Source organism: Vanessa atalanta, chromosome 26, assembly GCF_905147765.1.
Source record: "Vanessa atalanta chromosome 26, ilVanAtal1.2, whole genome shotgun sequence".
Classification (NCBI taxonomy): domain Eukaryota; kingdom Metazoa; phylum Arthropoda; class Insecta; order Lepidoptera; family Nymphalidae; genus Vanessa; species Vanessa atalanta.
Window position 1 is genome coordinate 3398732 of NC_061896.1, and position 27415 is coordinate 3426146.

The 27415-nt window shown below is 29.3% G+C and overlaps 4 protein-coding genes across 5 annotated transcripts in view; 2 read left to right on the top strand and 2 right to left on the bottom strand.

Annotated features, from left to right (window-relative positions):
* Positions 1 to 1097: 1097 nt before the first annotated feature.
* On the top strand, positions 1098 to 4393 carry LOC125073922 (mitochondrial import receptor subunit TOM20 homolog). The gene is made up of 4 exons (XM_047685031.1): positions 1098 to 1345; positions 1678 to 1781; positions 2768 to 2872; positions 3628 to 4393. The coding sequence occupies exons 1-4, from the start codon at positions 1219 to 1221 to the stop codon at positions 3757 to 3759; spliced, it is 468 nt and encodes a 155-aa protein (XP_047540987.1). The 5' UTR covers positions 1098 to 1218; the 3' UTR covers positions 3760 to 4393.
* A 489-nt stretch (positions 4394 to 4882) lies between these two features.
* Positions 4883 to 11762, bottom strand: LOC125073915 (porphobilinogen deaminase). The gene is made up of 7 exons (XM_047685020.1): positions 11499 to 11762; positions 10740 to 10812; positions 8733 to 8919; positions 7166 to 7248; positions 6618 to 6802; positions 6262 to 6421; positions 4883 to 5553 (listed from the first exon to the last, which is right to left on the bottom strand). Exons 1-7 carry the CDS (start codon positions 11547 to 11549, stop codon positions 5054 to 5056), a joined length of 1239 nt encoding a protein of 412 aa, XP_047540976.1. The 5' UTR covers positions 11550 to 11762; the 3' UTR covers positions 4883 to 5053.
* An 812-nt stretch (positions 11763 to 12574) lies between these two features.
* LOC125073904 lies at positions 12575 to 17326 on the bottom strand. 2 transcript variants are annotated; one of them, XM_047684999.1, is made up of 5 exons: positions 17132 to 17326; positions 16768 to 17013; positions 16071 to 16229; positions 13630 to 15909; positions 12575 to 13002 (listed from the first exon to the last, which is right to left on the bottom strand). In XM_047684999.1, the coding sequence occupies exons 2-5, from the start codon at positions 16934 to 16936 to the stop codon at positions 12932 to 12934; spliced, it is 2679 nt and encodes an 892-aa protein (XP_047540955.1). In that variant the 5' UTR covers positions 16937 to 17013; positions 17132 to 17326; the 3' UTR covers positions 12575 to 12931. The 2 variants fall into 2 exon arrangements, with proteins under 2 accessions (XP_047540955.1, XP_047540954.1); XM_047684998.1 differs by having other exon boundaries at positions 16768 to 17017.
* A 784-nt stretch (positions 17327 to 18110) lies between these two features.
* Positions 18111 to 27415, top strand: part of LOC125073898 — a 108591-nt gene continuing 99286 nt past the window's right edge. Inside the window, exon 1 of the mRNA XM_047684985.1 lies at positions 18111 to 18320. Coding sequence (XP_047540941.1) covers positions 18266 to 18320 — 55 coding nt within the window. The 5' untranslated portion in view covers positions 18111 to 18265. The remainder of the gene's footprint in view (positions 18321 to 27415) is intronic.

Below are 27415 nucleotides of genomic sequence, written 5' to 3' on the forward strand. Positions count from 1 at the left end.
ATGTAACTTTTTAGGTTATGGCAACAACGTCATAAAACTGACCATTCAATTTCATAAAACATCGATGATTTCATATAAATTATATTAAACTCATTCTGTTTTCTCAAGGGAAGATTTTATGTCGATTTATATTTTTAGTATATAAAGAGTTCAATAATATGTTTTATAACGAAGTGTTATCTATAATGTATGTATGTATGTATATATTTTTAAAATTATTAAAGAATATTTCTCCAATACTTTATTCTGTTAAAAAAAAGTGAATGTCCCAACCCAACTCCAAAATAGTAGTTATGGGCATGTAAAACCAGTATTTTCAGGATTTGTGTGTTAGTTGTTTTTAACCGATTGATAATAAGAACTTACGACACTCAGAACATTTACTTGTTTATTTACGTTAAGCTTTTATTGTTGTAAAAGGCACTGTCTCGTCTCATATATAATCTCTTTATCTTAATTCGTCTGTAAACTAAGTCATCTTTCACATTTTAGTAAATGTCTTTCGTTATATATTTATTGAAACATAATAATGATCGATAATGATATTAAAGTACCTCGAAGGGCTACCGTTGTTCATTAATCAATATCAATCTTGAGCTGGGGAATAAGGTTGACGGAAAAGTCTCCAAATCGTATAATACATAGCTATGTATAATAAATATTAAAGATATTTTATTTGTATTTTGTCTAAAACTATAGATATTTACAAATTTCATTACAAAAAATAAAAAAATATTGATTGTAATAGATTAATAAGGTGGATTTATGTTAATTATATGAGAAAATACCAAAAAATGTTAATTTAAATTTTGAATTTAATATTTTAAAACCCTAGCCAGCAATGCATAATTATACAATACAAAATTTACTCTAAGCCTATTCTGCAAGAAATGTTCTTTAGTACGCGACCATATTTTTTAATTTACCTATATTTACGAAAATAGCAAGTATGTATTTAAAATAAAAAAAAAGCAAAAATACGAATATATTTTAATATTGATTTATAACTAATTTAATAATAATTGTTAGAAATTTAATATGGTGCGTAGTTAATATAGCATTTAAGAATTGGCAGCTCTAGTGCTCGATGATCGATCATGATAGCCAACTTTCAAGTTCGATTTTACTGATAAATGGCGGACCGCAAAATTTCCTAACAAAAGCGAGTATATATTTCAGAATATTTTATGAACAATCAATTAAAAAACTGAATTTATCATGGAGCTTAGTCGTACTACGCTTGGTTTAGCAGTTGGTCTTGCAGGAACCTTATTTCTAGGGTATTGTGTTTATTTTGACCAACAACGTCGTAAGGATCCTCTATTTAAAAAGAAGTTAAGAGAACGTAAGTATACATTAATAAAATATTTACTATTTATCAAATAAAAAATAAACTGTGCACGTGGAAAACCCTTAATTAATTATAATTTAATACACTGTTGTATAATTTTACAACCTAAAAATGTTCGTGTCGTCAAGTACTATTGCACATTTTCGTAATTATTATCATCGTCAACATCATTAAATGTATTTTAGAAAGCTTTGCGTGCAAGTAACAATCTTTGTATCAATAATTAGTGATTTACTTGAAATCTTCGACAATACATACTTTTATTTTTGAATTAAAATACCTGTAAAGAAATGAACGTAAACGAAATGTATGATAAACATTTTCAGGTCGTGAAAAAGCCCAACACAATGCTAGCAGATCTCGGACGCTTGGAGGTCCTCTGCCCGATATGAATGATCATGAGGCTATGCAGAGATTCTTTTTGCAACAGGTGTGTAGAATCCCTTGCTGCTTATTCATGTCCCATGTTTGAAAAAAGCCTTCTCCTGTTAAGTACGCTCAACAGACACACGTGTGACAGAATTTCTGAAATAAGCCAGTTTTTGCGTGATATATAACTTCTCCACCAAGCACACGATAAAAATTAAACACAAATTTTTTTAATGATCAATAATGCTTTTTTTTGCTGAACTGATAATCTAGGCAAGTTTTGGATACAAATGTATTTATATTTTACACTGTAAAAATAAGAGTTTTGTCATGCACAATGATAACAATTCATAATTAAGTTTCCAAGCTCTTACTTTCAGCTAATGATAATGTAGATAAAGGTTTTCCAGCATTCTGGCTACATAGTGAGTACAAGAAAAGCTGTCTGGCATTACACAAGAGTCACACATAACTTATTGCCGAACATATAATCAAAACAAGAATAATTTTGTTCATTGTATATGTAGATTTACAAGCAGGCACACCTTTTAAATTTAAGCCTGATGGTTGGATAAATGTTGTTAAAAAGCTGAATAATAAAAAAAATTAAATCTTAAATTAGTATAAATTATACTGTATAATCATCAAAATGTATCTACCTATCTATATACATTGTTGAAGAATTGATTATGTTTCAAACAATGAATTGTAATTCATATGGCCTCAACAATGTTGTCTGTATATTTTAAGAAATGTAATAATATGCCAGCTGTGACTTGTGACAGAGTTTGATTGATCTAATAAATACACTCATTCATTTTTGGTCCATTGTATAGCAGAACAGATTTTAAAAGTTGTTCATCTGGAGATTCAGTTGGAGATTTTAGACATCATGGAAAGGATTAATATAATTTCACAGACTTTATTTTAATAACAAAAGAAAAATGATTTCTTTTTATATAATTAATAAACTGTATCAGTGTATTTCAACTCTTTGAATGTATCTTGGTTTTTGGCAGCTTAAATAGTTTTTTTTTTTTTTTTAAGATCCAACTCGGTGAAGAGCTGTTGGCTGCTGGAGACCTCGAGGCTGGTGTAGAGCACCTTGGACAGGCTGTTGCAGTATGCGGACAAACACAACAGCTACTTGGTGTATGTATCAGTATACTATTGTATTTGTGAAAGTGTATGTGTTTGTGTGTAACAAGAGAAGGTCTTGGCATTTAGATAAGGATAGTCAAATTGAGGTTACAGCTTTTAAGTAAAAAGTAATTTAGACACAGAGTTCTAGGAAATAACTAGTGTAATATTAATTAACTTATACATATTTGTTGTAGGTTAGTTAATACTTACATTAGCAGCCTGTAATATTTCCACTGCTGGGCTAAGGCCTCCTCTCCCTTTGAGGAGAAGGTTTTGGAGCATATTCCACCGTGCTGCTCCCAATGTGGATTGGTGGAATACACATGTGGCAGAATTTCGTTGAAATTAGACACATGCAGGATTACTCACAATGTTTTCCTTCACCGCCGAGCACAAGATGAATTATAAACACAAATTAAGCACATGAAAATTCAGTGGTACCTGGGTTTGAACCCAAAAGCATTAGTTAAGATGCACACATTCTAACCGCTGGTCCATCTCGGCTCTTAGGTTGTACTTGTCTAATGGTAAAAACAGTTATTCAATTGTCAATAATGAACCACCTGGTAAATTTGACTAAATTGAAACTTATAATTGTTTATATATTTTCCCGTGCGTGAGACAGTATTATTTTTTATTTAAGTCTTCCTCATACATTTAATTATATTATAATACCATTCATACATTGGTGACTAATTATAAATAATACACCACAGACAGAAACATTTTTTTATCTCTAATCATATAAAATCATGATGTTACAGGTGCTCCAACAAACGATGCCAGCATCTATCTTCCATCTTCTTTTAAAGAAGCTTCCGGAAGTCTCAGAACGTCTCCGTGCCTCCATCAAAGCTAATGGTGGTACAACACTACAGGAAGAAGATGTTGAATAAGATATTTATGTGCCTCGGCCTAACAATAATTGGGTATTATTAAGTTATATTCAAATGTAGAGGAAATTTTGTGTGACATAAAACTGTTATATGGATAAACAAAGAGATGTTTTTTTTTCCTATAACTTTAGTATATTTAGAATACCTTCAATTTCTTTAGAAATCATATTAAAGACACAGGTGGAAATCAGTGTCTTATTAATACCAAATTATTTAAAGTTAGGCCTACATCATGCCCTATTAGAAAATTAGATACCAAATGGTATAATATTTTGCTATGTATAACAATACAATGCCTGCAATTTTCTTCCTTAATTTTCGTTTCTGTTAAATTATAATAATTATGTTATTAAATGCTTAACTTAATATAGGTTTAGAAATATAGATAAAAAAAATCTTACTTGATAATTATAATTAAATATAAATAATGTTTGAAGCTCAAAGGTTTTGAATCATGGTTTTTTTTTCAATTATGTTAGGGCTGTGAAAGTTGTAAATCCGCCAAATAATCTTCGTCATTAAAGGGAGAAAATTTTAACAATATTTGTTAGTGTTATTTTAGGTTTTGTTCACATTTGATTGAGAATGCTTGAGTTTTGATTGATTTTATTGTGAAATAAAAGTATTGTACAAATATCATTGTTTTTCTTTGCCATAATTAAATGTCATAAAAACTAGTGGAACTAGTTTAGTCCATTAAAATTATGCAAAAAGTTAATTTGGTTTGTAGATTAATAGTAATATCGTAGTTAAATGTATACTTAAATTAAGAAGCTCCCATTGTTACCGTAAACAGATACTTATATTTGTCATAAGGTCATAACATTACTATTTCAAATTAGCTAACTTGTTTTTTTTAATACGTTTCGTTTTAATTTTCATTATATGTCAGTAAAGTCGCATCTATTCCCTGGCTTCGCCAATACCTGCTGGAGCCTCCTCAATGTAAGAATTCTTTGGAGTCAAATAGATCTATGTTGCAAGTGCCTTTGAGTTATGTAACTATCATTGACATTAATTATCATAATTATCATTTGATAATTAATTTCATTTCGTTTGTAATTTTAAATAAAGTAAATAAATAAATAAATTATCATTGTTAGAAGTAGTAATTAAAATTCAATTCCCATGTCATATTGCATTTATTAAAAGTATAATAAGATTAACAGAATTCAACTAATACGCCAATAAGTACAACCTATGATTTAATATGTCCCAAATAAGTACCTAACAAGAAATAACAATTTAACAACAATAATATATTTACATTTAACATAAATGATACACTCTGTCATCAAGAAGATTTTACTCCGACTGAACTCCTAATGAGGTCTTGTGTAACTTTCATTACATCTAAAGCACCTTTGGATATTAAATTATTTGCTAAATCTTTACCCAAATCATCACATTTGAGTATAACGTCCAAGGGAATATTTGTGTTCTCTGTTAGCCCACAATATACACTATGAGATTTTGGTGCTCCTGGCTCACTTAAATCTTCACAGTTCGAATTTTCATTCGCTTCTGATATCTTTTCATCTAGTTTTTGTAATGGGTTGAAATTATTATCAATATTTTCTTCATCTATTTTAATTTTTTTACTGTTTGTTTCCTCTGTCGGACTGAGGTTATGCTTTTGAGTCTTTTTAATCTGTGTGAATGTTTGCTCCATAGTATCATTAACTTTAGTGGTACCGTCTAAGCTCCATACTCCTCCTGTTATGGTTAATTTGAAGTTTGATTCCATTGGCTTCAGTTTTGTTGATATACCAACTGGTGCACTGCAACCACCACCTAGAGAAGAATTATTTAACTGAATTATCCGTTCTTTGTACAAGTTTCCAAATTAACAGGGAATCAGATTTGACTCCGTGCAGCTTTAATAAGAGAACTAGTCAAAAATTATTTGTAAAGCTATTAGATATTTATTTTATAACATTAATAAGTGCTATGTGTGATCGAGAATGTGGGCAGTGGTTGAAAAATATTTTTTAACTAAACATAACCGAGTTTTGTTAACGGCAAAAGAAAACAAGTTAAATACTTATAGCATGCCTTTTAACTTTCTTATAAATAGATTGTGTAGTTAATGTTCTATTAATAATATAAGTCAATTATAGAGGAAACAGTGACTAAGTTTTGTAAACGCTAACAGACATTTTACCTGATAGCCATTTATTCCCTGCCTCTATTATTAAAGCTATTTATCATCATTGACATTAGCAATACGCTGATAAATTAAGGTCTAAATTAAGATTTTTTCACTATAATGAAAATGAGTCATAATAAGTATAGTTAGAATATAAAATTACATTAAAAAAATGTTAAAAATATATGAAACTAGTTAAAACAGTAAATTGTCTATGTGATATACTCGTCTTTGATTGGATGAATAATTAGAGTTTGTGCTGAAAATCCTTATAGTAATTAATCTGTTCATATGATGTTAAGAAAACAACACAATATTTGTTAGTATGTCTAAACACTTAACAAGTATCCTACCTAATGTTTTAAGAAAGCTTCTTTCGGCCAACACTCTACAGTATGTCTCTGGATGGTTGAAGGGCGCCAACATAGCTAATATTTCTGCGTTGTCTATCCGGCACTCCACTGCTAGGGCTCCTTGGCCAACAGCGTACATCATCTCTGAACATGGCAATATCTGAAACGATTCAAATACCAATATATAATTTACTATCAGCATACCTCAAATATTTGAATACGTTGCCGTGACGTCATACAACATCAACTATAAGTGGCTTTTGCTCCTCGGCTTTCGTAACGTATAGGCCGTGCGAAGCCGTGACGGGTCGCTTGTTAATAAATAGATTTATTAATTATTGAATTATACAAAATACCTTCGACACTCTGTCGCCCCAACCCATTCTCTGCAGGCCAGCAGTCGCAAGCAACAACGCCGAGTACTCCTTCGTGGACGAGTCGAGCTTACGTAACCTCGTGTTGAGATTGCCTCGCACGTCCACTATTGATAGATGCGGGAAAGAACCTCGTAATTGCGCTGTACGACGCAACGATGAGGTACCTGTGAATATATTTAACATAAGTAAAACTTAAGACAGGACCGGATTTAGCTGAGGGCGACCGGGGCTTTCCACGAGAGAGGTTCACATAATTCCGACGAATTAATAATTTTAATGTAATATGTTTTTAGATTTTATTATTTTATGATGGTAGGTACAGGTAGACGAGCAAATGGGCTACCTGGTGCTAAGTGGTCACCGCCCATAGACAATAGCGCTGTAAGAAATAATAACCATTTCTTCTATCGCCAATGCGCCACCAACTTTCGGAACTAAAATGTTATGTCAAGATCTGTGTTTAACATGCCTTCGCTAACAAATGTTTTTTTTTTTTTTACTGATTTATTTATTACTGAAATACTTGCCAATAACTGATCCAGCGGGTAAAGTAGCCAGAGTGCAATCTTTGACATCCTCTCGTAGAACTAAAGCGTCTCTTGGATCCTCTCTACAAAAAAAATGTTTTCATCATTAGGCAATGTGGCAGAGTGGTGGATTAAACTCCACGCCTTGTCAAGAGTCTTAGCCGAGACGTAGCATATTTACAAGGTTTTATAAAATCTTAGGGATACTATAAAATAACTTAGTTTAATACACCATATAGTGGCAGCATTGGTTAATAAAATATAAGATTAATTTGCGTTAGGATAGTTCGTGGCTCGTCAGATTGATTATTAAAATCACAAAGAGCGTTAAATTTTTGTACTGTTTTATAAGTCTCAAGACTTAACTAAGCTTAAAGTTTCGTCTCGAAAGAAATTAATTAATAAATCGTTCCTCACCGGGAACATATTTTTATTGTCTTTGGATCCAACGAGACGAATCCAAAGACAATAAATAATTTTATAAACTCTTGTCTTTAAATAAAAAAATAACTTAAAAACATAACCTACATTTCCAGGAACTACTTAACGTGTGATAAGTTAAAACTTAAAGTTTCATTCGAAACTATCCAGTTTTGGCGTGAGAAAGTAAAAAAATCTCATTTATAATACAATTATAAAGTAAGTTAAGAAATTGTATGACGTTTTCAACGCTAACAATATTCATATAACGTTGTGAATTTTTTTCTTTGATAAGTGATATCATGATAAGGCGGCCTTGAAGTGCATCTTTGACGAAATTTTTAAATTACAGTATTTCACTTATTGTATACTAGTTGTGTATTATTCAGCGTACACTTGGTGGTAGGATTTTGTACAGGCACGTTTGGGAGGTACAGCCAGCTTCATATGTAAATAATATTCATACAGAGTCGTCTAAATATTTAAAACATCCATTATGCTCATATATATATATCGGATTCTGAACATCGTCAAATACACGAGTTAATTCAAATAACGTTATTACATCATTAAAATGATAACAAGCAAAGCACCAGCGGTTTATAACATCGAAGGTATTCAAAAATATAGAATACACCTTATCGTTACACACTTTGAGTACATTCACATATTTATGACGTAATTTAATTTTTTTTAACAGGTATTGATTACTTTTAATGTTTCAATGTTTTATATAAATATTTATTTCCACATTTTATGTCTACTGTTATTTCCTATTGTATTGTTTACACCTGTGTTGCAAAACTGTCGATAGAATCAATAGCTCTTTATGAGCAATACCATCAATCGATCGATCGTTTAGGGTAAAAATAATGGTTTTTGCAATACTATCGATAGTATCAATAGTATTGCTCATGGGGAGTTATCGATAGTATTGACACGTGACAATACTATCGTTAGACTATCGATACTATCGCTAAAACTTAACTATCGGTAGACTATCAATAGTGGAATATCGATATGCAACACTAGTTAACGTATTAATGTTAAAGCTGGTCGATTTTTATCAAAAAAAATTGAATCGATTTTCAATAAAAAAAAGTATCAAATTGTTCCATCATTGCTCAATGATTATGAATAACTTTACCTTTCAAAAACCGCACCAATGGCAAGGCCATCTGGCAGCGACGTCGGTAGGTCCTTAAGGGAGTGTACCACAAAGTCAACAGTTTTGTTCTTCAGAGCATCTTCTAAATCCTTTGTGAATAGCGACTTTTCTCCAATTTTTGGTAAAGACACGTTCAAAATACGGTCGCCCAGTGTTGTCATTGTAACTGAAAACAATTTCGCTTCTTCAATTTTTTTTTTTTTTTATTAACTACTGGACAGGCAAGTGATCGCAAAGTATAAATCAATTAAATGGTATAAAATAATAAAATATATTATAAAATTATATATAATTAAAATAAATAAATTATATATTATATATAATTAAATAAATTATATATTATATATAATTAAATAAATTATATATTATATATAATTAAATTGTAATATTTAAAAAAAATATACAATTTAACTATTTTTCGCCTTTTCGTTGGAATTAAAAATATAAGTATCTCTTAATATTCCTTTGTCTGTCTGTCTGTCTTTGCACACTTTAATTTAATATGTATATATAAAGTTAAGTAAAAAACTTAAACACTACAAAAAAATGTTTTATTTTTTTTAATTCAAATGTATTATATGTTTGTGTAATTATAATAAACATTATCATTTAAAGTAATATGTGTATGTCATTTTAATTTTGGTCTTGATAAACTTTACACTTTTATCTTTGTGTCTTAATCTTTCTTCTACCATTATGTAAATTTATATAAATCCTCTGAACATGTGTATCATTGATGTCCTCCTAAATGGTTTGACCAATTTCAATGATTTTTCTTCTGTATATTGAGTGGATTGGATGGTTTAGATTGGACTCGATAGGTGGTGTTGAGACTTATGAATAATTATATCACCCTGACAATGTACCCACAGGTGAAGCTCATTTAATTATATTACACCTTATCTTACAAAGATCTAGAATTCAGGAAAATATTGTCATTGTGAATATTGGATTATTTTTGTAAATATTTGTGCTTAGTCCACTGTGATTGCTTATGTAGAAACTAAGTGAGCCCAGCTATTTGGAACTGGCACTGAATTTTTATTATACATGAAATAATATTTACATAAGCTATTAGTAACTTTGTTAAATTTTACTGATTAGACAGTTACTTGGGATACTCACTTTAATAATCCAATTAGTTATATTTTTGAAATTTATCCAGATTACACACAAGAAAAAAATATTATTTTGGTTTTAGTTCCAACTAGCCATATTACTTTAAAAGAGAAAGCTTCTTAATGTTTATCACATACACACACTTGATTTTGTTTAATGTATATATTAAAAGTATTAAAGTTAAGTTGTATGCAAATAGTTGCATGATGGTTGTGTGATTTTAGACATAATGCACTAATTTATATATTTTTTATTTATATTTATTATGTTTTCAGTTAAAGATTAAAAGAAAAAAACTACTATTATGTTTGTCTTTAAAATTGAATTGATTTTATGATCATGAATGTACTTGTCAATCTCTTACATATACTCTACGAAATTCAGTTTTTTATGACATTAGCGATATAGTCTGTACCCTTTTAATGCAACTAAAAGCCATTAAACAAAGAGTTGTAAAAATTATCAATTTGCATTTTTATTATTTTTTAAATTAATATGTCTGATAAGTGTTTTACATTATATTGTTGTGTATTGCTTACAACTGATTTCTATGCCCTTGGACATTTTAATTTATACTCTTTATAATTTGAACTAGCATAGTTTTCTAAGACCTTTACATGAACATGAAATTCATGTTAAGGTCAATATTCCAATTTTAAAATGGGTGGAATAGCAAAGATTTGCTATGTATATTATACTATTACATATTAAACCTCCAAAAGGCTTGTGTCTTCCGATATATATTTTATGAATATTGATAAAGTAGTTTTCCAGCCAGGCAATCTGTATTTGTAAGATTATGAGTCCTAATTAAGTAATATATATTGTAATAATGAAAAACTGTAATCTATTCACTTTGTAGCATACCTATTGAAAATTCCTTATCTGGATAAACCTTCTTTAAGCTGTCAATGACGAAATTTGTTTGAATGAGGGCCAGCTGCAAGGGAAAAATATTCATTAAATACAAAATAACAACATTACAAAAATCGAGAATGTTCAATGGTAAAAACACTTATTTTACCAAAGGGTACAAATTCCGGCATAAAATGCTGAGTTTATTATACAAGTTTTAGTACACTCGTGTTTATAATTAATCTCATGCTTAATGGTAAAGAAGAATATTGTAAGAAAGTGATTAGGTCAGATAAAACTTCAAATAGGATTACACTTAACAACTTATGATTCAAATATAAATTTTCTTCTTAAGACTAACGGGCCTTTTTCCATCAGTAAGTCATTTACCAGCTGATATTTATTATATAAACATAAATCATCTAATTAAGAATGTGAAATATGTTAATGACATAAGTAAATGGAAAATAAAACCAGTTCTAAACAAATATTCAGAATTGCAATTATATAAACGAGTTATATGTTAATTAGAGCTGTAACAACTCACTACCTGTTACGAGCAATATTTATTTACAAAATGAAAACACTTTAACTACGAAGGTTATCATAAAAAAAATTGTAAAGTCATTATACTATAAAAGATGATAAATATATTAAAATTTTAATTTGATTATCTGTTAAAAAAAAATTATGTTCGAATATTATTACAAACTTGCAAAAGAAATTACGTATTAAAATAAACGCATAAGGTTTATATCAATTTATACATACCTCACTCTTTCTTGAGCCAACCCGAATAATATTATTTTTTTCACTATCCATTGTAAATAAATTCACCCAAATTTTAAAATGTAGGTTATGTTCTTACAATACCATTTTTTAAATTAATCACTAGAAACAAAATAACCCTTGTCACCAGCACTGTAGTGGACAAGTCATACACAAAAGTTAATTATTTAAATCAAATGTATCATTACAATGTTATTAAAAATATACTATGTCATGACGACATCCTATAGTGTGCCAAATACTTAATGAAACTTTGTAAAAGTTTAAACTTACACTTGAGGTGAATGACATACCTTTAATGTTGCCGCACTCTGCTGATAAAAATCATTACTTTTTAGTTTCTACAAAAAATATGTAAAAGGTTAGCGAAACAACTTAAAAAAAAATATTGCTGTTGAGTACACATTATTTTATCAGTACAATTATGTGCGTATCACAAAAGGCTATTTAATATGTATGTGTATAAGCGGAATTAGATTGATTTCATGAAATAATAAATGGTACTAATTTGTTGTAAGTCTTGCATTATTTAATATTATACTTTTAATTTGTTTAAAGATGTAAATAATTTAGTAGATATGTCATATCCTATAAACTTGCTTTTTCAAAATCGAAATTTCCTTGATACCACTTGATGAATACCACCTGAAGGTAACTGACATCTGTTTGCATCAAAGTTACTTTAAATTAAGGAAATGTAAATGATAATGACAACACTGGCTTGGCAACATTCATTACTGGTAGTTTGTAAAATACATTACTATACCTATTTTATATACTGTTTTAATAATTTATTTTAAGTATAGAAAAATCATAACTTTGTAAAATTAATTATCAGTATCGAATTGCAGCTAATTTTAACACTAGCGAATGGTTTTTTCCTTAATTATCGAAGTAAGTCAAGTCCTATGGTAGCGGTTATCATTAGCAGCTTTTGCCCAGAATAAGTGATTAGTTGAAGGAATTTTGTAGAGCTAGGCTCACTTGGACAAAGCCTGATAAATAATTCACTGAAATATACTCAATATATTAAATATAAAGGCTATAAAAAAAAACGATTGAAAACAGATGATTTATTGATCTTAAGTATTGTAGGAAATCACAAAATACATAAAAATAATGGCTTTTGACAACTACTAATAATAAATGATGAAGATAGGATCACTATATCCTAAAAAAAATGGGATAAGTTGAATGTACTAAAACAGTCTTATTATCAGTAAAAAAAAAATAACTAGAGAATAATCAATAAAATTTCCAAATAATGATTTATCTAATGTTAGTAACACAGATAACATTTTTTACAGATCATTTATTATTTTTTAAATTTAAAAATGCAATTTTTTCTTATTCTATTAATATTTAATCAAATTTTGAACTTTAAATAACAAGTATTATGTTCACTTTGACTTATACTACTGCTTTTTACGTTTGCTGCTCCTTAACCTCCTCCTATTGATTGGTACCTGCCTCTTTCGTACTGTTCCTAGAATGTAAACAGACACATTATTATAATAAGGGTTAAATTGGATTTATATACACTCTTGTTACAACTGTGTTTACTATTAAAAGGCATAATTGTTCTTAGTTGGATAATAGGAATAAAAATTATAAAAACTTATATGTTGATTGTAGTCTTTGGCTCTAACTGAACCTGTTTTACCCGGTCACCCCTATTAAACCACTATGATGGATGAATTAAAAAGTATCCCATATATGAAATTGTATAATTCCATGTATAAAATAAATGTATTTCTGGGACTAAAATTACCACGATAGCAAATTTCACCAAAATCAGTTCAGTGATTAAAGTGTGAAGAGGTAACAGACTGAATTACTTTCCCATTTATTATAATAGTATAGATGCTGGAGTTTCAAGCCTTGAATACAATGCCAATTTAAAAACAACCTCTCCCTTTGTTCTTAGAGCATGCCTTTTGAGACAGGTTTTAGACTATAAAACTTATTATGATCTTGATTACCTGATTAAATATAATTATTCTCAAATAAGTGTATTAAAATCAGCTAATCAGAAAAACAAAGTAGTTTGTTCTATGGGTTTACATCTTAACAAAATTTAAAATGGAAAGTTTACATATTATAAATGACTTACTTTTCACAACTTTAGCTGTACTTTTTGGAGTTTCTATTTGTTCTACATCTTTCTTAGAATTTCTTAGGCTCTTTGTGGTGCTTTTCTTGGTTTTAGGTGATTTTTGTGTTTCATTTTCATCGATATCACTTACAATTTCTTTATTGACATTTGATGGTTTTTCTTTCAACTTATTTTGTTTCGGTTGGATTTGTTTAGCTTTATTAGTCATTGACCTGGTACATCTAGTATTAGGAACTTGTTTCTCTACATTTAGATTTTTAATTGCCTCAACTTTTTCTTTTGCTTCTCTTTTTTCTTTCATTTTATATACTTTTACCATTGCTGGTGTATAACCTACTAAGGCTGGATCTGATTCATTTAAATCTTTCGTAATTTTACCATTTATTCTCCTTTTTAAGTTTGCTACAACTTCTTTCATAGCATATGTAGGAATCATGTTTTGAAAATAATCTTTTTGTAATAGAAGAGACTGTGAATTAGATTCAGAGATTTCTGACGAGGCATTAGAGAGTTTTCGTATTCTATATTTGCAAGTTGAATCATCATCTTCTTCACTTTTATCATGTGAGGTAGGATTCCGTTCCTTACGTATAATGTGTTCCGGATTACCTGCTAATATCTCTGCCCAAGTAAATTGTCGGTCTGAGCCCATAAATTTACCAAATTTACCGATACTATTTCTATGTCTTCTGACGCCTTTACGTTGTGTTATGTTTTTTTTCTTTGATCGTAACATCTTCGGCGAGAGCTTTTTGCCGAAAATGTCATGAGGCATTAGAGATTTCTTTAAGCGAGCAACTAAGTCTGCATCAGATATAAAGAAGTTTCTTGATGTGCAAGGTTTCCGAAGACCTTCACTTGACGTATTTAGCGTTTGTTTTAACAGTTCTAATTTAAGGTCATTTTCAAAAGAACAAATATTCTCTCTTTCATAAGCCTTTTTGATACCATTTCTGGCTAAAAAGTCCGTTGGAGTGTTTTTTCTGCCAAACCTCTTAGCATAACACAATTTCCGACTCATCGGCGACATAGGTGGCTCAGCAAAGTTGACTGATAAATCTTTATCATGAGGATAACCACTTTTTAACAATTCAGTTCTGAATAAGCTTCTACAGTAGTCATAATCTGGTCTGTCAGTAAAATCAAGACTAGTAACATATTGAAGATATTTCTCCATAAATTGAGGATAGAATTCAGTTTTAAAGCAAGTTTTCAATAACAATTTAATGTCATTCATGAAATTTTTCTTGAGGACATGAACTAAGTCAGGTTCTGCTAAAACTTCTGTTGTTTTCCAAGGCAGAGTACCAGTGAGCCAATCTAATAAATTATATCCCAAAGTTTCTAAGTCTGAACGTCTAGAATGCGCGCCAATGTGAGAATCCCTTGAACTGTATTCCAAAGTACCGTCATGCGCTTTTCTTGCATCCATTCCAAAGTCTTTATGATTACCATTTGAATCAAGAAATTTTGATGCAAGACCATAATCCAACAAGTACACTTGTCCATTAGATTGACCAAGAACTGCCTCTTTGTGAATTTCATCTAGATCCACATCATTTATTTCTTTAATATTCATTCCATTTAGTTCATGTATTTTTCTTGATGCATAAATTAGGTTTTTATTGCCAAAATCATCTAAAAGCTTCTGATAAGATTGGTCAGAACATACAGAACTGTTTAAATCTTCGTAGTTTACATAATTAGACAATTGTCTGAGGTTAAAAGCATGATGACGATGCAAGGTTCTACTGTCTTTATCGGACAGTATTTTTCTCAATTTCTTTTTAACACTGGCCAGTCTTTTATCATTGTCTTCTAGCCCTTCCAAAGATGATCTGTTGTCTCGGACAATAAAATCCTCATCATCATAATAATTTGATGTTCTAGATTTATTTGTTTTAGTTTTCTTATGTTTTCTTGACAATAATACAAGTTGTTTATTATCTTTCTGGTAAGATGGTGGAGGTTTAGGCATTTTATTAAATTTATTGCCATCAAAACCTAGCATGAGATTTGAACTTTTGATGTCTGAATGTGTGTAACCTTGATTGTGTAAATACTCCAAAACATCAAGTATTTGTAAAGCTATTATGAGAACATTTCTTTTATCTAAGACTTTTGCTCTAGAAATTATTTTCTGTAAATCAACATCATAGCGAGGTAGGACTAGGAATCTGTATTTTACACTAGTATTTTCATCAGTAAATGATCCACTCGCAATGTAGACTGGCATACCCAGTCGTTTTTGTTTGTTCTGTTGACACCAGGCCTTAACTGAAAAAATCAAAATAATTTATTAATTATATAATGAAATTTTAATTACTATAATTTTAAACTGACTTTATACACAGAATACAGGTATTTATTATGACGTGGCTGGATATTAATTAACATATGATGAAGGTGCTGAGAATTCATTAAGATATTTAAATTACCTTTTGAAACTTGTGCAGTCCTTATTAGACAATGTACTTCAACAAATAGAGGTCCATTGCTGTGTGGTTCAATTTTGACTACATATCGAGCATTCAATTTTGTTACTTCTTTGTCTGTCTCATCTGAAGCTAAGTAGATTCTACCGAAGCTGCCTCTACCTGAAAATATGTTTCAGGAACATAATAACTGTTTTATTATATTATTAAAGATGTTTAAAATATACTATTGCATGTACTATTTAAGTTAGTAATGTACTAAAATAAGTCATATGCTGACTTCATGGGACTGACATGTGATCATTTTTGCATACATTCAGAGTTATCACCATACACATACAGTTTGCAATTGATAAGGTCCTAATTTTAGATATGCCTTTTTTATGATAACCTGCGTTTGCTTTTTACTTATTTTGTACTATTGTTAAATTAATAATGACTTTAACTTGAAAAGGGGGCATGCTATTTTTAAAAAGTTCTATTTACACATGTTAAAATATATGATGATAACTTTGAATTGTAATTTGCCTAAATTGATACACTTGTTAAGTTACATATGTTTAACTTTTTAACATGTTAAAACACTTATTATGGATATAATTTTCTATTGTTATAGTCATATTCCTGTTCCATTTATAGCAATAAATACATAGTCGTTAACTTTTGTTTAATTTTAGTCATATTTAACGCCATTATTTACCTATGGGCTTTCCAATGCGCCACTTCTTTTGCAAGACATCCGTGAAAACAATGCCCGGTGGCAAAGCCTCGTCGTCACAGAAACTGACATCCAAACTAGGTGGTTCTTCTATCACCTTAATTTTTTTGGGAGGTAATCTTACTTCAGCCTCATGAACCCGACGGGGCATTGTAAATAATTCAAAAATCCACTTAAAAGTTCATTGATCTTCCTGATGAATGTTATCGGTTATTTCTTTGCTGATTTCTATCTAGAACAAAATAAAAATATTAAATATTAAGAAACTCCCTAAAGTATGACAAATATCAGTCCCTTAAAATATAAATTTTAGGTTTAAAATTTAATTATAGGTTCAAAAAGTTACCAAACGAGTTTTTCTGTATGGCTGCTAAGACAGGTATATTTAGAAGCTAAAAAACCTTTATTTAGGATGAAAATCTGTTCAAGATCATTCAAATTGCCTATGATATGCACTCCGCTAATTTACTTTCATTAACAAACAAAATTCCACGACTCATAACAAATTGTGATGGTTTTAACGAATGTTCGCCATGTTGTTAGAAATCAACCGATCAATTTGATTAATTGTTGCCAAATATAAAAAATAAATAAAATAAATTTGAAGTTGTTGTAACAAAAAGAACATTTTTAACTATTTCACACATACAGTTTTATTTGATTATTAATAAGAAATATAAATAATAGTAGGTAAAAAAGACCAAGCATTTAATTATGTTTTTTAAAGTTATTGATATGTTTGTACGAATAAAAATAATTCTTTTTATATATCATTATAAATAAAATGTTATATCTTAACTGGTTTCGTTATAATTTACATTTTTTTCTTAGGTACTATTAACAATCTACATTTTACAGCACAATACGTACAGTTCGTGACAACTGGCAATAAAAAAAACTAGTCATTAAAATTAAAAATAATGCAAGTAAATAAGGCGCTAAATATCGAAAATGGCACTTGAGGAGAAGTATTATTTGGCTTTGCTTAAGTTCAATTGCTATTATTTTAAGCTAAGCCATGTATATTAAAATGAGGGTGATGGTAAGCGTAAGGTATAAAATAATGTTAATGTTAAATATTTAGTGATAAATTCTTTTAATGAATAATAATAGTACAGTTATCATATTTTGTATGCAGTATGTAATATGTTTTTAGAAATATTATTATTATTTCATTTATTAAGGTAAATTTTAAAAAGTGTGAAGAGGAATGAGAGTCGGAACTCGGAATCACGTCTAGCGACTCGCCAGTAACGAGACTTCAAAATCCAAAGTCCGTATTCACAATTTTGTTCTGTAACTTTTTCATTCAATAGTCGTCAGCCGACCGTACGGTCGCGTGTGTCGCTCCACGCGTACGTGTCCGATGTTCTTTTGTTTGTCAACAAATAAAATGAAGTGTACAGTGTTAGTAATGTGATTTTGTTTTACGTTTTATCAATTATAAAATGTTAATTAAGCGTTGCATTGTGGCTTGAAGATGGACGGTGCGAACGCTGACTCGGATCACTCTATGACTTGGGAAGACTTTTTTGGTTAGTAAAGTTTCTTATTCGATTTATTTTTACAGAAAGATTATTATTCATTATTTAAAATAATTAGTTAAGTGTGTTTTGGAATAGCATTTAATGTGAAGTAGCATTATACTAAGGCAAATGCGGGAATACTCAGGTATACAGGTTTGAGCTCTATTTCTTCATATGGTTAGTATATATTATGCTTCATCGGTTCATCGCCTTCTTTTCTAAGTTACAAATTCCAAGTTTAAAAAAAACCATGACTTATCAATTCTAAAAACATTTTACTGAATATTATCCTTGCTAATAAAATTAATTTACTTGCCTAAAGTTTTTTTATGCTTATTCTTATCTTAAAAGTTTTGTAAAGTTATTTTTAAAAACTAGACTAGTCTAAATAACAGAAACATACAGCCTAATTTACAAAAAATCGTTTGAAAATGATTTGAATGATTTGATGAAAATGAAGAAAACTTTAAATTCGTCTAAAAGATTTCAGCTAATTTAAAATTAAATTGGCCTTCTTAATTAAAGCTATTTTTATAGTATTTATTTAATAACATAAATATATTTATAAATATAAATCTCTTTTCGCAATATATTCTTAATTAGGTAATTTATATTGCAATCGTTCTATAAGATATAAAAATATGAAAGTTTTATCAAAATATGTATATTAACCCGTTTTTCAGATTAATGGTGGTATATAAAGAAATAAAAACTAAATCAAGTACTATTAGACTGTATATTGAAGCTTTGATGTTGGTTAAGGTGATGAGGTCAAAATATGACTTAAAATTCACGGCCCTATATTAAATCTGTTAATTTGAAAACAATAAACTAAATAGTTGTGTAAATGAATTAAGAAATACACCACAAATATAGATGGTTTATCTTAGGAATGTTTAGGTACAGATAGGGAAAAGTAGTTAAGGCATTTCCGTAGTTATGAAGATTTTGTTTATCACAAATTATTTTAAGAAAAATGTTTTATTTCACGTTCTGAAACTTCTTTTATCTGTGCTTAGTGTTTATTGTTCGTTTTTTTTTGAGTCAGTCTCCTATAAATTAGTTAATACTTGATATTATTAATAATTAATTTAAAAAGCCTCATCTTTTCTGTATTAAATATAGTAGATATATTAGTAACAAGCTATGACTTCACTGTACGGCTGTATATGCACGAATAATCTTCGCTACCGTGGAAAAGCGAAGTATTCGTATTTTCAATTTTAGTTCGTTTGACTTTTCAAATAAAGAATATATTTCAATGATTGTATATAAATATGATTATTAGTGTTTAGTATTGAACAATAGAATTAATGAACTGCGCTTCCGCTGTCATTTTTACAATACGAGTTATTTTATGCTGGATTGATCGTAATAATATAATATGGTCTCTATTTTTACACTTTTATTTGTCAAGTGAATTACTAAACCCCACTGACTGTTGTGATTAATAATTTAAATTATACATACTAACTTACCTTATCTATACGAGTCCAGTCAAATTAATAAGAGATACGGATGTTTAATTAAATCGAATACTGTAATCGGTTTTTAAATGTAATCATAGAGTAAAATAATAGAAAAAGCTTTGATTGCGGTTAGTAACGTAAAAAATGGATAAAATGTGTGTGTGTATAGCTTCAAAATTCAAAAGACTTAAACGAGCAAAAATAAAGAAAGAAAGCAATAACATGAAATTGAGATTCGAATGTTTTTTTAAATATTAAAAAGTTTTAGCAGTTGCTTTTTTCCGCCTATAACAATTATTAAGGTATAAAGTGAATATTCAACGATAATCTCCTTCATGAATTCCAAGAGGTTCTCATGTCTTTCGAGATCATGAGTATCGTTCCTAGAATTTTATTAAGCGAAATTTTGCCACATTAAATGTTATCATTTACGAAAAAGTGAGACTGAAGCAATGAGACTCTTCTAGGCTTACTATATTAATGATAAAAATACCGGGTTACATAAAACTTTTGTTTCCAAGTTCCGAAAAGGATCTATAGTCTAGATCAAAATACGATGTCTAAACCATGTCGCATACTAATTCATCGACTTTCACCGCTTTCTTCTTATCCTTAAGACGCTTAATTGATCGTTCGTGGTTCTTGCCTGGTTTCCGTGTTAGTAGAATTTATAGATAAAATAAAAAATAATTCTTTCCTATTGTTTCGCCAGACCAATAATAAAAGCCTTAATGAATGTTCTGCTGGCACGTTTTTTTGTATAAAAATATTTTCGCCTTTTGCCTCTATGAAAACTTCATATTCATATTTTTCGTATTACTTTTTAATTTATGTTAATAAAAGGAAAATATTACGCTTTTGAATCTGTTGATTAAACTTCCCTTTTTTATAGAAGTTGCCATATTCAACATAAAATTTTATTAAATTAGTTCAGTGTATAGTTTGTGTTTTTTCTGTATATGTGTTTGTTAGGTTAGTGACAGTGTTTTTGAAATTATAATATACAATTGTTTGTAACTCATAATTCTTTCAAGGCAACCAATTATTTATATAAGAAATTACTCTCAAAAGAAAAGACAAAGATTGCTCCAGAAGACTCTTAGTCTGAGGTGCAAGACTTTCTTACTTTCGATTAAGCTGCAATGATCTTCGTTAGACATTTCGAGAAACAAAAGATTTAATAGGAGAAGAATTGTTAATTTATGTAATTGAAATTATAGAAAAATATAGAATTTATGCTTGGCTAGTATTTTATTGAGTTAAGATTATAGTAGTATTGTAATAAGAAGAAAGAATCGAGTCTTAGTATATAAATCCTTATATAATTTTTTCGACGTAATTACTGGACTGAATAGAATTCATTTCATTATAATGAATAAAGCAATGAAATCCGAATTGTAAGATTTTTTATAATTTTATAGTATCTATTACTATTTTTTATCCATTTCAAAATAAAATGGTAAAAAAACATATATCGATTTTACAACGATACGATCTCGCGTGACTGCAAGTTTTTAGTTCAAGGTGCTTATACATTTTTATGTTTGAATTGTTAACCAATAATGACGACCTAAATAAAAAAGGCAAAAATATAAATACTGAATATGACAACAAATTTCAGTTAGTGTCCAAACATATTCACTATTGAAAGTGTATGCTTGTTACCAATTTTTTTATTAACAGATGTTTGAATTTGGTTGATATTAAGTAATATGTTGAAATAAAAAATAATATATTACAGAGAACAATGCAAAATCAAAGTATTAAAAAAATAAGTCATGCGCTTAATAGAAAAAGCCACCCCATCCCAGCCAACTTCATATTTTTTAAGCGCACTACCTGTCTGGTGGAACTATCTTACCAATAGCAGTTTTCTCAAAAAGTGTTGTGTTGGATAGGAAGCTGGCCGTTAAAGTCTACCAAAGCATTTTTCACACAGTGCGCTAACGCGAATGTCGATAAAAATCTTTTTATTAAATTCCCTAATAATTTATTGTCTAATATTTTATATGAATGAATGAATATTCTCACATTGACACGATAGTATTTTTTCTGTTTGTTTCTGACTAGTCAAAATTTCAGGAGCAACTAAAAATACATATAATTGTCTTTATAATAACTTATGATATTTTAATAAAATACACTTCAATATTAAACCTTTACATTAATTCTTTTAAAAAAGTCGTCGATCGTCAACTGTGACAACGTTACAAGTCAAAACAAGTTGAACGAATGTATATAAGAAGTTTGTTTTATTTGAACAATGCGTCTATATCTTTTTTTTTTCAAGTCTAGAATAGAAGCTCCGCATAAGGTAAAGATTTCTGGCGCCAGTGGTTTCCTGCCAATCTCGTATTGCGTTATGGCTTTACTTATGTACAAATCTGATTTAGTTTTAAAAATAATAAACTCAGTAATGAGATAAATTACAGATATAGAAAAGTATAAAAGTTTTTTAGTTATTTTGCACTTAAAATTGATTGAAAGTAAGTCAATGCCACTTGCAATGGTTAAAAGCGTTAAGAAATAGCGCTTTTTAATCCAATAAAGTAATACGTAACTGAAGTATTTTGTTTTTATTTCGATTCAATATGTAATAAACAGTTATGGTGGCGGTATGTGAAAGAGAAGTAAGCAAGTGCCGTCTACCGCATGTCGCAACTCGTATCAAATTAATCGCAATGCGCACGGGTTGCCTTCTCGTGTTGCATTTGAAAAAGGAACGCTTGTGCATCATGTTTCTAAACATTTTTTAGTCTATGCAATAATTTATAAACGTATAATGTTTATTTAATAATTTATCGCTGCTCATATCTTTACCTAAATAGGCAAAGACAAAATAGTTCAGTACATACCCATTTTCTTTTTTTTTTCTGATAGCTACAGGCTTTTGTATTATCAATAAAAACTAAGAGTAAAAATGTTCGGAACTTGCTAATTCACATACATATATTTTCAAGAATGTTTGCATTTCATCATCTACATAACATGGTTGAATTTCGACCATACAGCGAACAAAAGTAATAAAAAAATTGTAATTTTATTAAAACTCTGTAAATTGTGTTATTTATTTTTTTACTTGACTTTAACTAGAAAACTTGTTTTACGATGTGAATTTCTCACTAAATTTTGATATAAACATTGTTATCTTTTTAATATAAAGGCACTTGGCGTTTAATTAAAAATATATATATGGGCCTCACTGTTGGACTTAGAATAGGGCGGCGCGGCATGCCACTTTCATTAAAACTGAGCAAACTTCATTAAAATACGAAGATGTCTAAACTTTCCTAACAATGTTCAGTAACGATTTGTAAATATAAAAGACTTACGACCTAGCCTTACTCTAACCATAGTGTACAATAAAATTCAACCAGAAAGTTGCAAATTATGCATAAAATTTCTTTACACGATATTCGCTCTTGCCTTTTTACAATAGAGCATATAATAGATTGAATTATTTGGTACAGTTTTCAAGGTTGACTGCACTATGAACCAACAGTCATTCAATATTTAAAACAAATTCTATTCTCTGTGCCTAAAGTTCAATTTTGCTTGACGTAACGTGGAAATGTACTCGTTCAATATGGCACTTATTATCTGTGCTTTAAGAACTTCATTTTGTCCTATCGATCGTGTGCAGCTGGCTTTACATTATGCAAATGAAAAGTATAAAGGTAGGGTCACATTCATCAGACTGCTAAAAGAAACATTTAATTTATTAGCTAGGTAGTAAGCATTAGTCTTTTAAGTTAAAAAGAACTAGCCTCTATGAAACACGAAGCTTTTTCTTTAATTGCGATGATTTATGTTGACTGTAAACTAGCGACTGTAATTTTATCTGTGAATAAAGTATTATTACAATTTATGAAATAAAGTTCTTTGAAATTAATCATTTATAAATAGGTTGGATATGAGATACCCAAGAAGACAGTATTCATCGTAAATGAAGGGACAAATTTTTGACGAAGATTGCTTTAAATGTAGGAAGATAATAATTATGAACGAATTAATTATTGTTGTAAAAGTTTACATCAATAGTACAAGAATATAAAATGTTATCTAATTTTAAATTAACTTATATATATGACTTTTTTCCCAATTGTTAAGTAATACCAATATATATATTTTTGAAAGCTTAATATATGTCTAATATTTTAGGGCATATTTATTTTAAATATTTTTTTAAAAAACGAGAGTAAGTTTAATATAGGTTTAGAGGTTATTATAAAAAAAAATACTAAAAAAAGAACGGATAGCCTATTCCAATGGAAGTAGGAAAAAAGATAAACAAACTTTAGATTTAGATATTTCATGCGATTTGCTAATAACTCTGCTATATTGTGCACTACTAAGAATTTATGATTAGTATACCTTTATTTATAATACAACACTGTTACACTTAACTGCTTATTTCCACTTAATTTTTTTTACGTCGACGTTCAAAACGCAATTTTTTCGCAAATCCATAGTGAATATCATAGATTAATCAAGTTCTCAACCAATTATATCGCGTCAATTTGCTGTCAAATATTGTTTATTTGGCTTTTTTCTTGTTATGGTTGTAATAGAGTATAAATATAGACTTGTTTTTTATAGACGATATATTCCGCTGTTGACTTTTAAAATAAGACTTCTTAGTTGATATGTACTCATTGAGGAAATGTATTTCTTTTGATATCTTAATTATAAATAAGGCGGTAATGTACCCTATATTTATTATATAACGTTAAATACACAGGTTTTCCTGTGAAGCAATTACATTGCGCACATTCCTTTTAAAAGCGAAATTTTCCTTTAGTATCCGTGCGTCTAATTGGTGTATGAGTTAGTAAGTAGTAAGTTAAGTGTGTTATTTGAAATCGTTCATGACGTGAAAGTCAGTAAAGCTCTCAGTTAAGATTCAAACCTCCGAATTAAAAAGTATATCTTAAATATAAGTCAAAGACAAAATAGCTTAGTACTTTAATCACATCTGTTTGTCGATCGATTTTTTTTTTGGGTGACGAGCCTAATTATGAATAAAAAAATGGAAATTGGAGTAGGAAATTATGTTAAAAACTAGCAATTTCGTGTATTTTACCATTTTTGTATAATTATAGTGGTCAAATTTCGACAACAGGGCGAACACTAGTAAAAACATTATTTAGCATTTAAATACATTTCGTAGTTGTGGCGAAATTTTCTTTTCACTTCATGCAAAATTATGCCTTACGATAATTACGATAAAGTCTTTTTTAGAATTGGTTTTAGTCGCTTTATTCATTTTTTGTTTACCCTTTTTCAATCCCCTCATACAATTAATAAAATAGATGACATTTAAATTGTTTAAGACTGTTAGACTGTTATAAAAATATTTTAGTCAAAACCTTCGTTTACTTTTTGAGTATGAAGGTGTTTTGTAAGTCTGATTAAAATCATGTTTGTAAATCAACTTACTTCTTATGATTTTTAGGACAAAAAGAAAATTATACTTTATGTACCTATATTTGAAAATATAAAAAAAAAACTTTAATATTTTTGACTTCGAAGCAAAAAAAAGAGATAAATTATTAACTTCAATCAATTTATTCATTGCCTTAAATGCCGGGGGAATGTATAATTCACAACCAGTTTAATTAAAAGCAAACACAACAAAAGCAATAAAAATAACACAACAATTGTACCACTTAGCTTACTAGTTCCTCAGGATTATAAAGTATAATAAAATACGATGGTAACATACGCTCGAGAGATATTATCTATGCCTTACTAGTTTACACATCCGACCGACTGTGTAATCCGGGTTTTATATGCTCTGTTGAACTGTCTGTGATAGTCTTTGTACACATTGCTCTTATAAATAAGGCTGAATAATTAACTATCACAGCTTAATTTTTTTTTTACAGATTGCTTACTTTTTGTACATAAATTATATTTTAAATGGTATCCTTAAGTTTATAACTTTAATATTTATTCTCAATCAATATAAATGTGTGTTTAGGGCACTACCTAGTACCTACTATTTATAATAAATTGCTTTTATATGTATCCATGTTGGCATTTTTTTAATAATTATGTATCTGTTATGTCGGATCCATGCATGCATTCAGTTCGCACGCCATGACGCCATAATGTTCGATTAATTATGACTTAACGAGGACCACAATGCATTGCTTGTTTCTTTATTTGTTGTTTTATTCCGAGGAGCGTGAATGGAGATGAATGGCCTGTTAGATAAATAAAGTTTGATAAGAAATGGAATCTTTGCGTTAATAACGCGAAATATTTCTTCATACAATGATCTTAACTTATTATTTCAGAAGTCGTGGACTCCATTAGTTACTCTGGTAAGTAATAAGTCAATGAAAATCCATATATGGTATTACTCTGTCTGTCATTATCTGTACGTGGTGTTTATTCTGAAATATCAAAGATAACTTAGAATTTACTTGGTAGTAGGGCTTTGTGCCATGACAATTCTTTGGTCAAACAGCAATACTTAATATTTTAGTGTTTCAGTTTGAAGAGCGAATAACTAGTGTGTTATTCCAGGTTCAAGGGATGTAACATAGAAGTTTCCAAAGTTGATGGTGCATTGGCGTTGCAAGGAACGGTAAAAATGTCTTACGTTGACAATGTCTATGAGCGGTGGTGATATGGTCCATGTGTCAATTTGCTTATCTATTCTGTAAAAATAATGGGGAAATAAATTCAGTTGACATACTCTATTATGTCTTCACCGTTGAACAAATTTTGTTATACGATGACAAGATTCAGTACTCGTAATTAGAATTTAGGATTTTAATTTAGAAAGGTTCATAAGAAACAATGTATTCAGAAGCTACAATCAATATCATAAACACATAGATTTTATATTGGTTGGGCTTATTTTTTAAATTATGACATTAATATACAATTCCGTTTCATTTACTTTAACCAGGAAGAATGCTGTTTCGCAAAGCCTACAAGAATTACCGACTCGTTTCCACTCATTATTAAAGCTTCGTAGCCAAGCTTTAATAATGGATCGAAATCAAATAGTAGTTATAACGCTATATACTGATTACGATATTGACAATCATCAAATATCCTAATCTATTCGACGGTTAAGACATATGAGCTAAATCAATTGAGCATCGTATTAAGCTCGATTTGAATTGTTATGTCTGAAGTGTCTTTTTTTATCAAAAAAGATACAAAAAATTTACGTTCAGGATATCTATCTGAGGTATAACAAAGATAGGGGACGCGCCTTCGAGTTAAGACTAAAATAAGTTTGAGCGTATTCTAAAAATAACTCCGTCGATTTTTGGCAACGTGAGGGTCATATATTCTACGCATGCGCGGCACTGCAGACGTCTAGACGTGGTCTGGACTTTTCATTTCATGGTTTTATGGATGGGAGGTAACATAAAATAGCCTCTATTATTATGACAATTGAGGCTATAGTATTGGCGTTGAATAGTTTTCCATATTATGACCATAAAGCTATTTCTATTGTCTATTGATAAGATTAGCTGAATGTAAATTTTGTCCAGAAATATTTTATATATTTATGAAGTGCTTAAAATGTATGTTTTTGTGTTTATTAAATTTGATAAAATACAATAATAAAATTATTTTTAAATTACCTTGAGATCTGTGAAATATGTG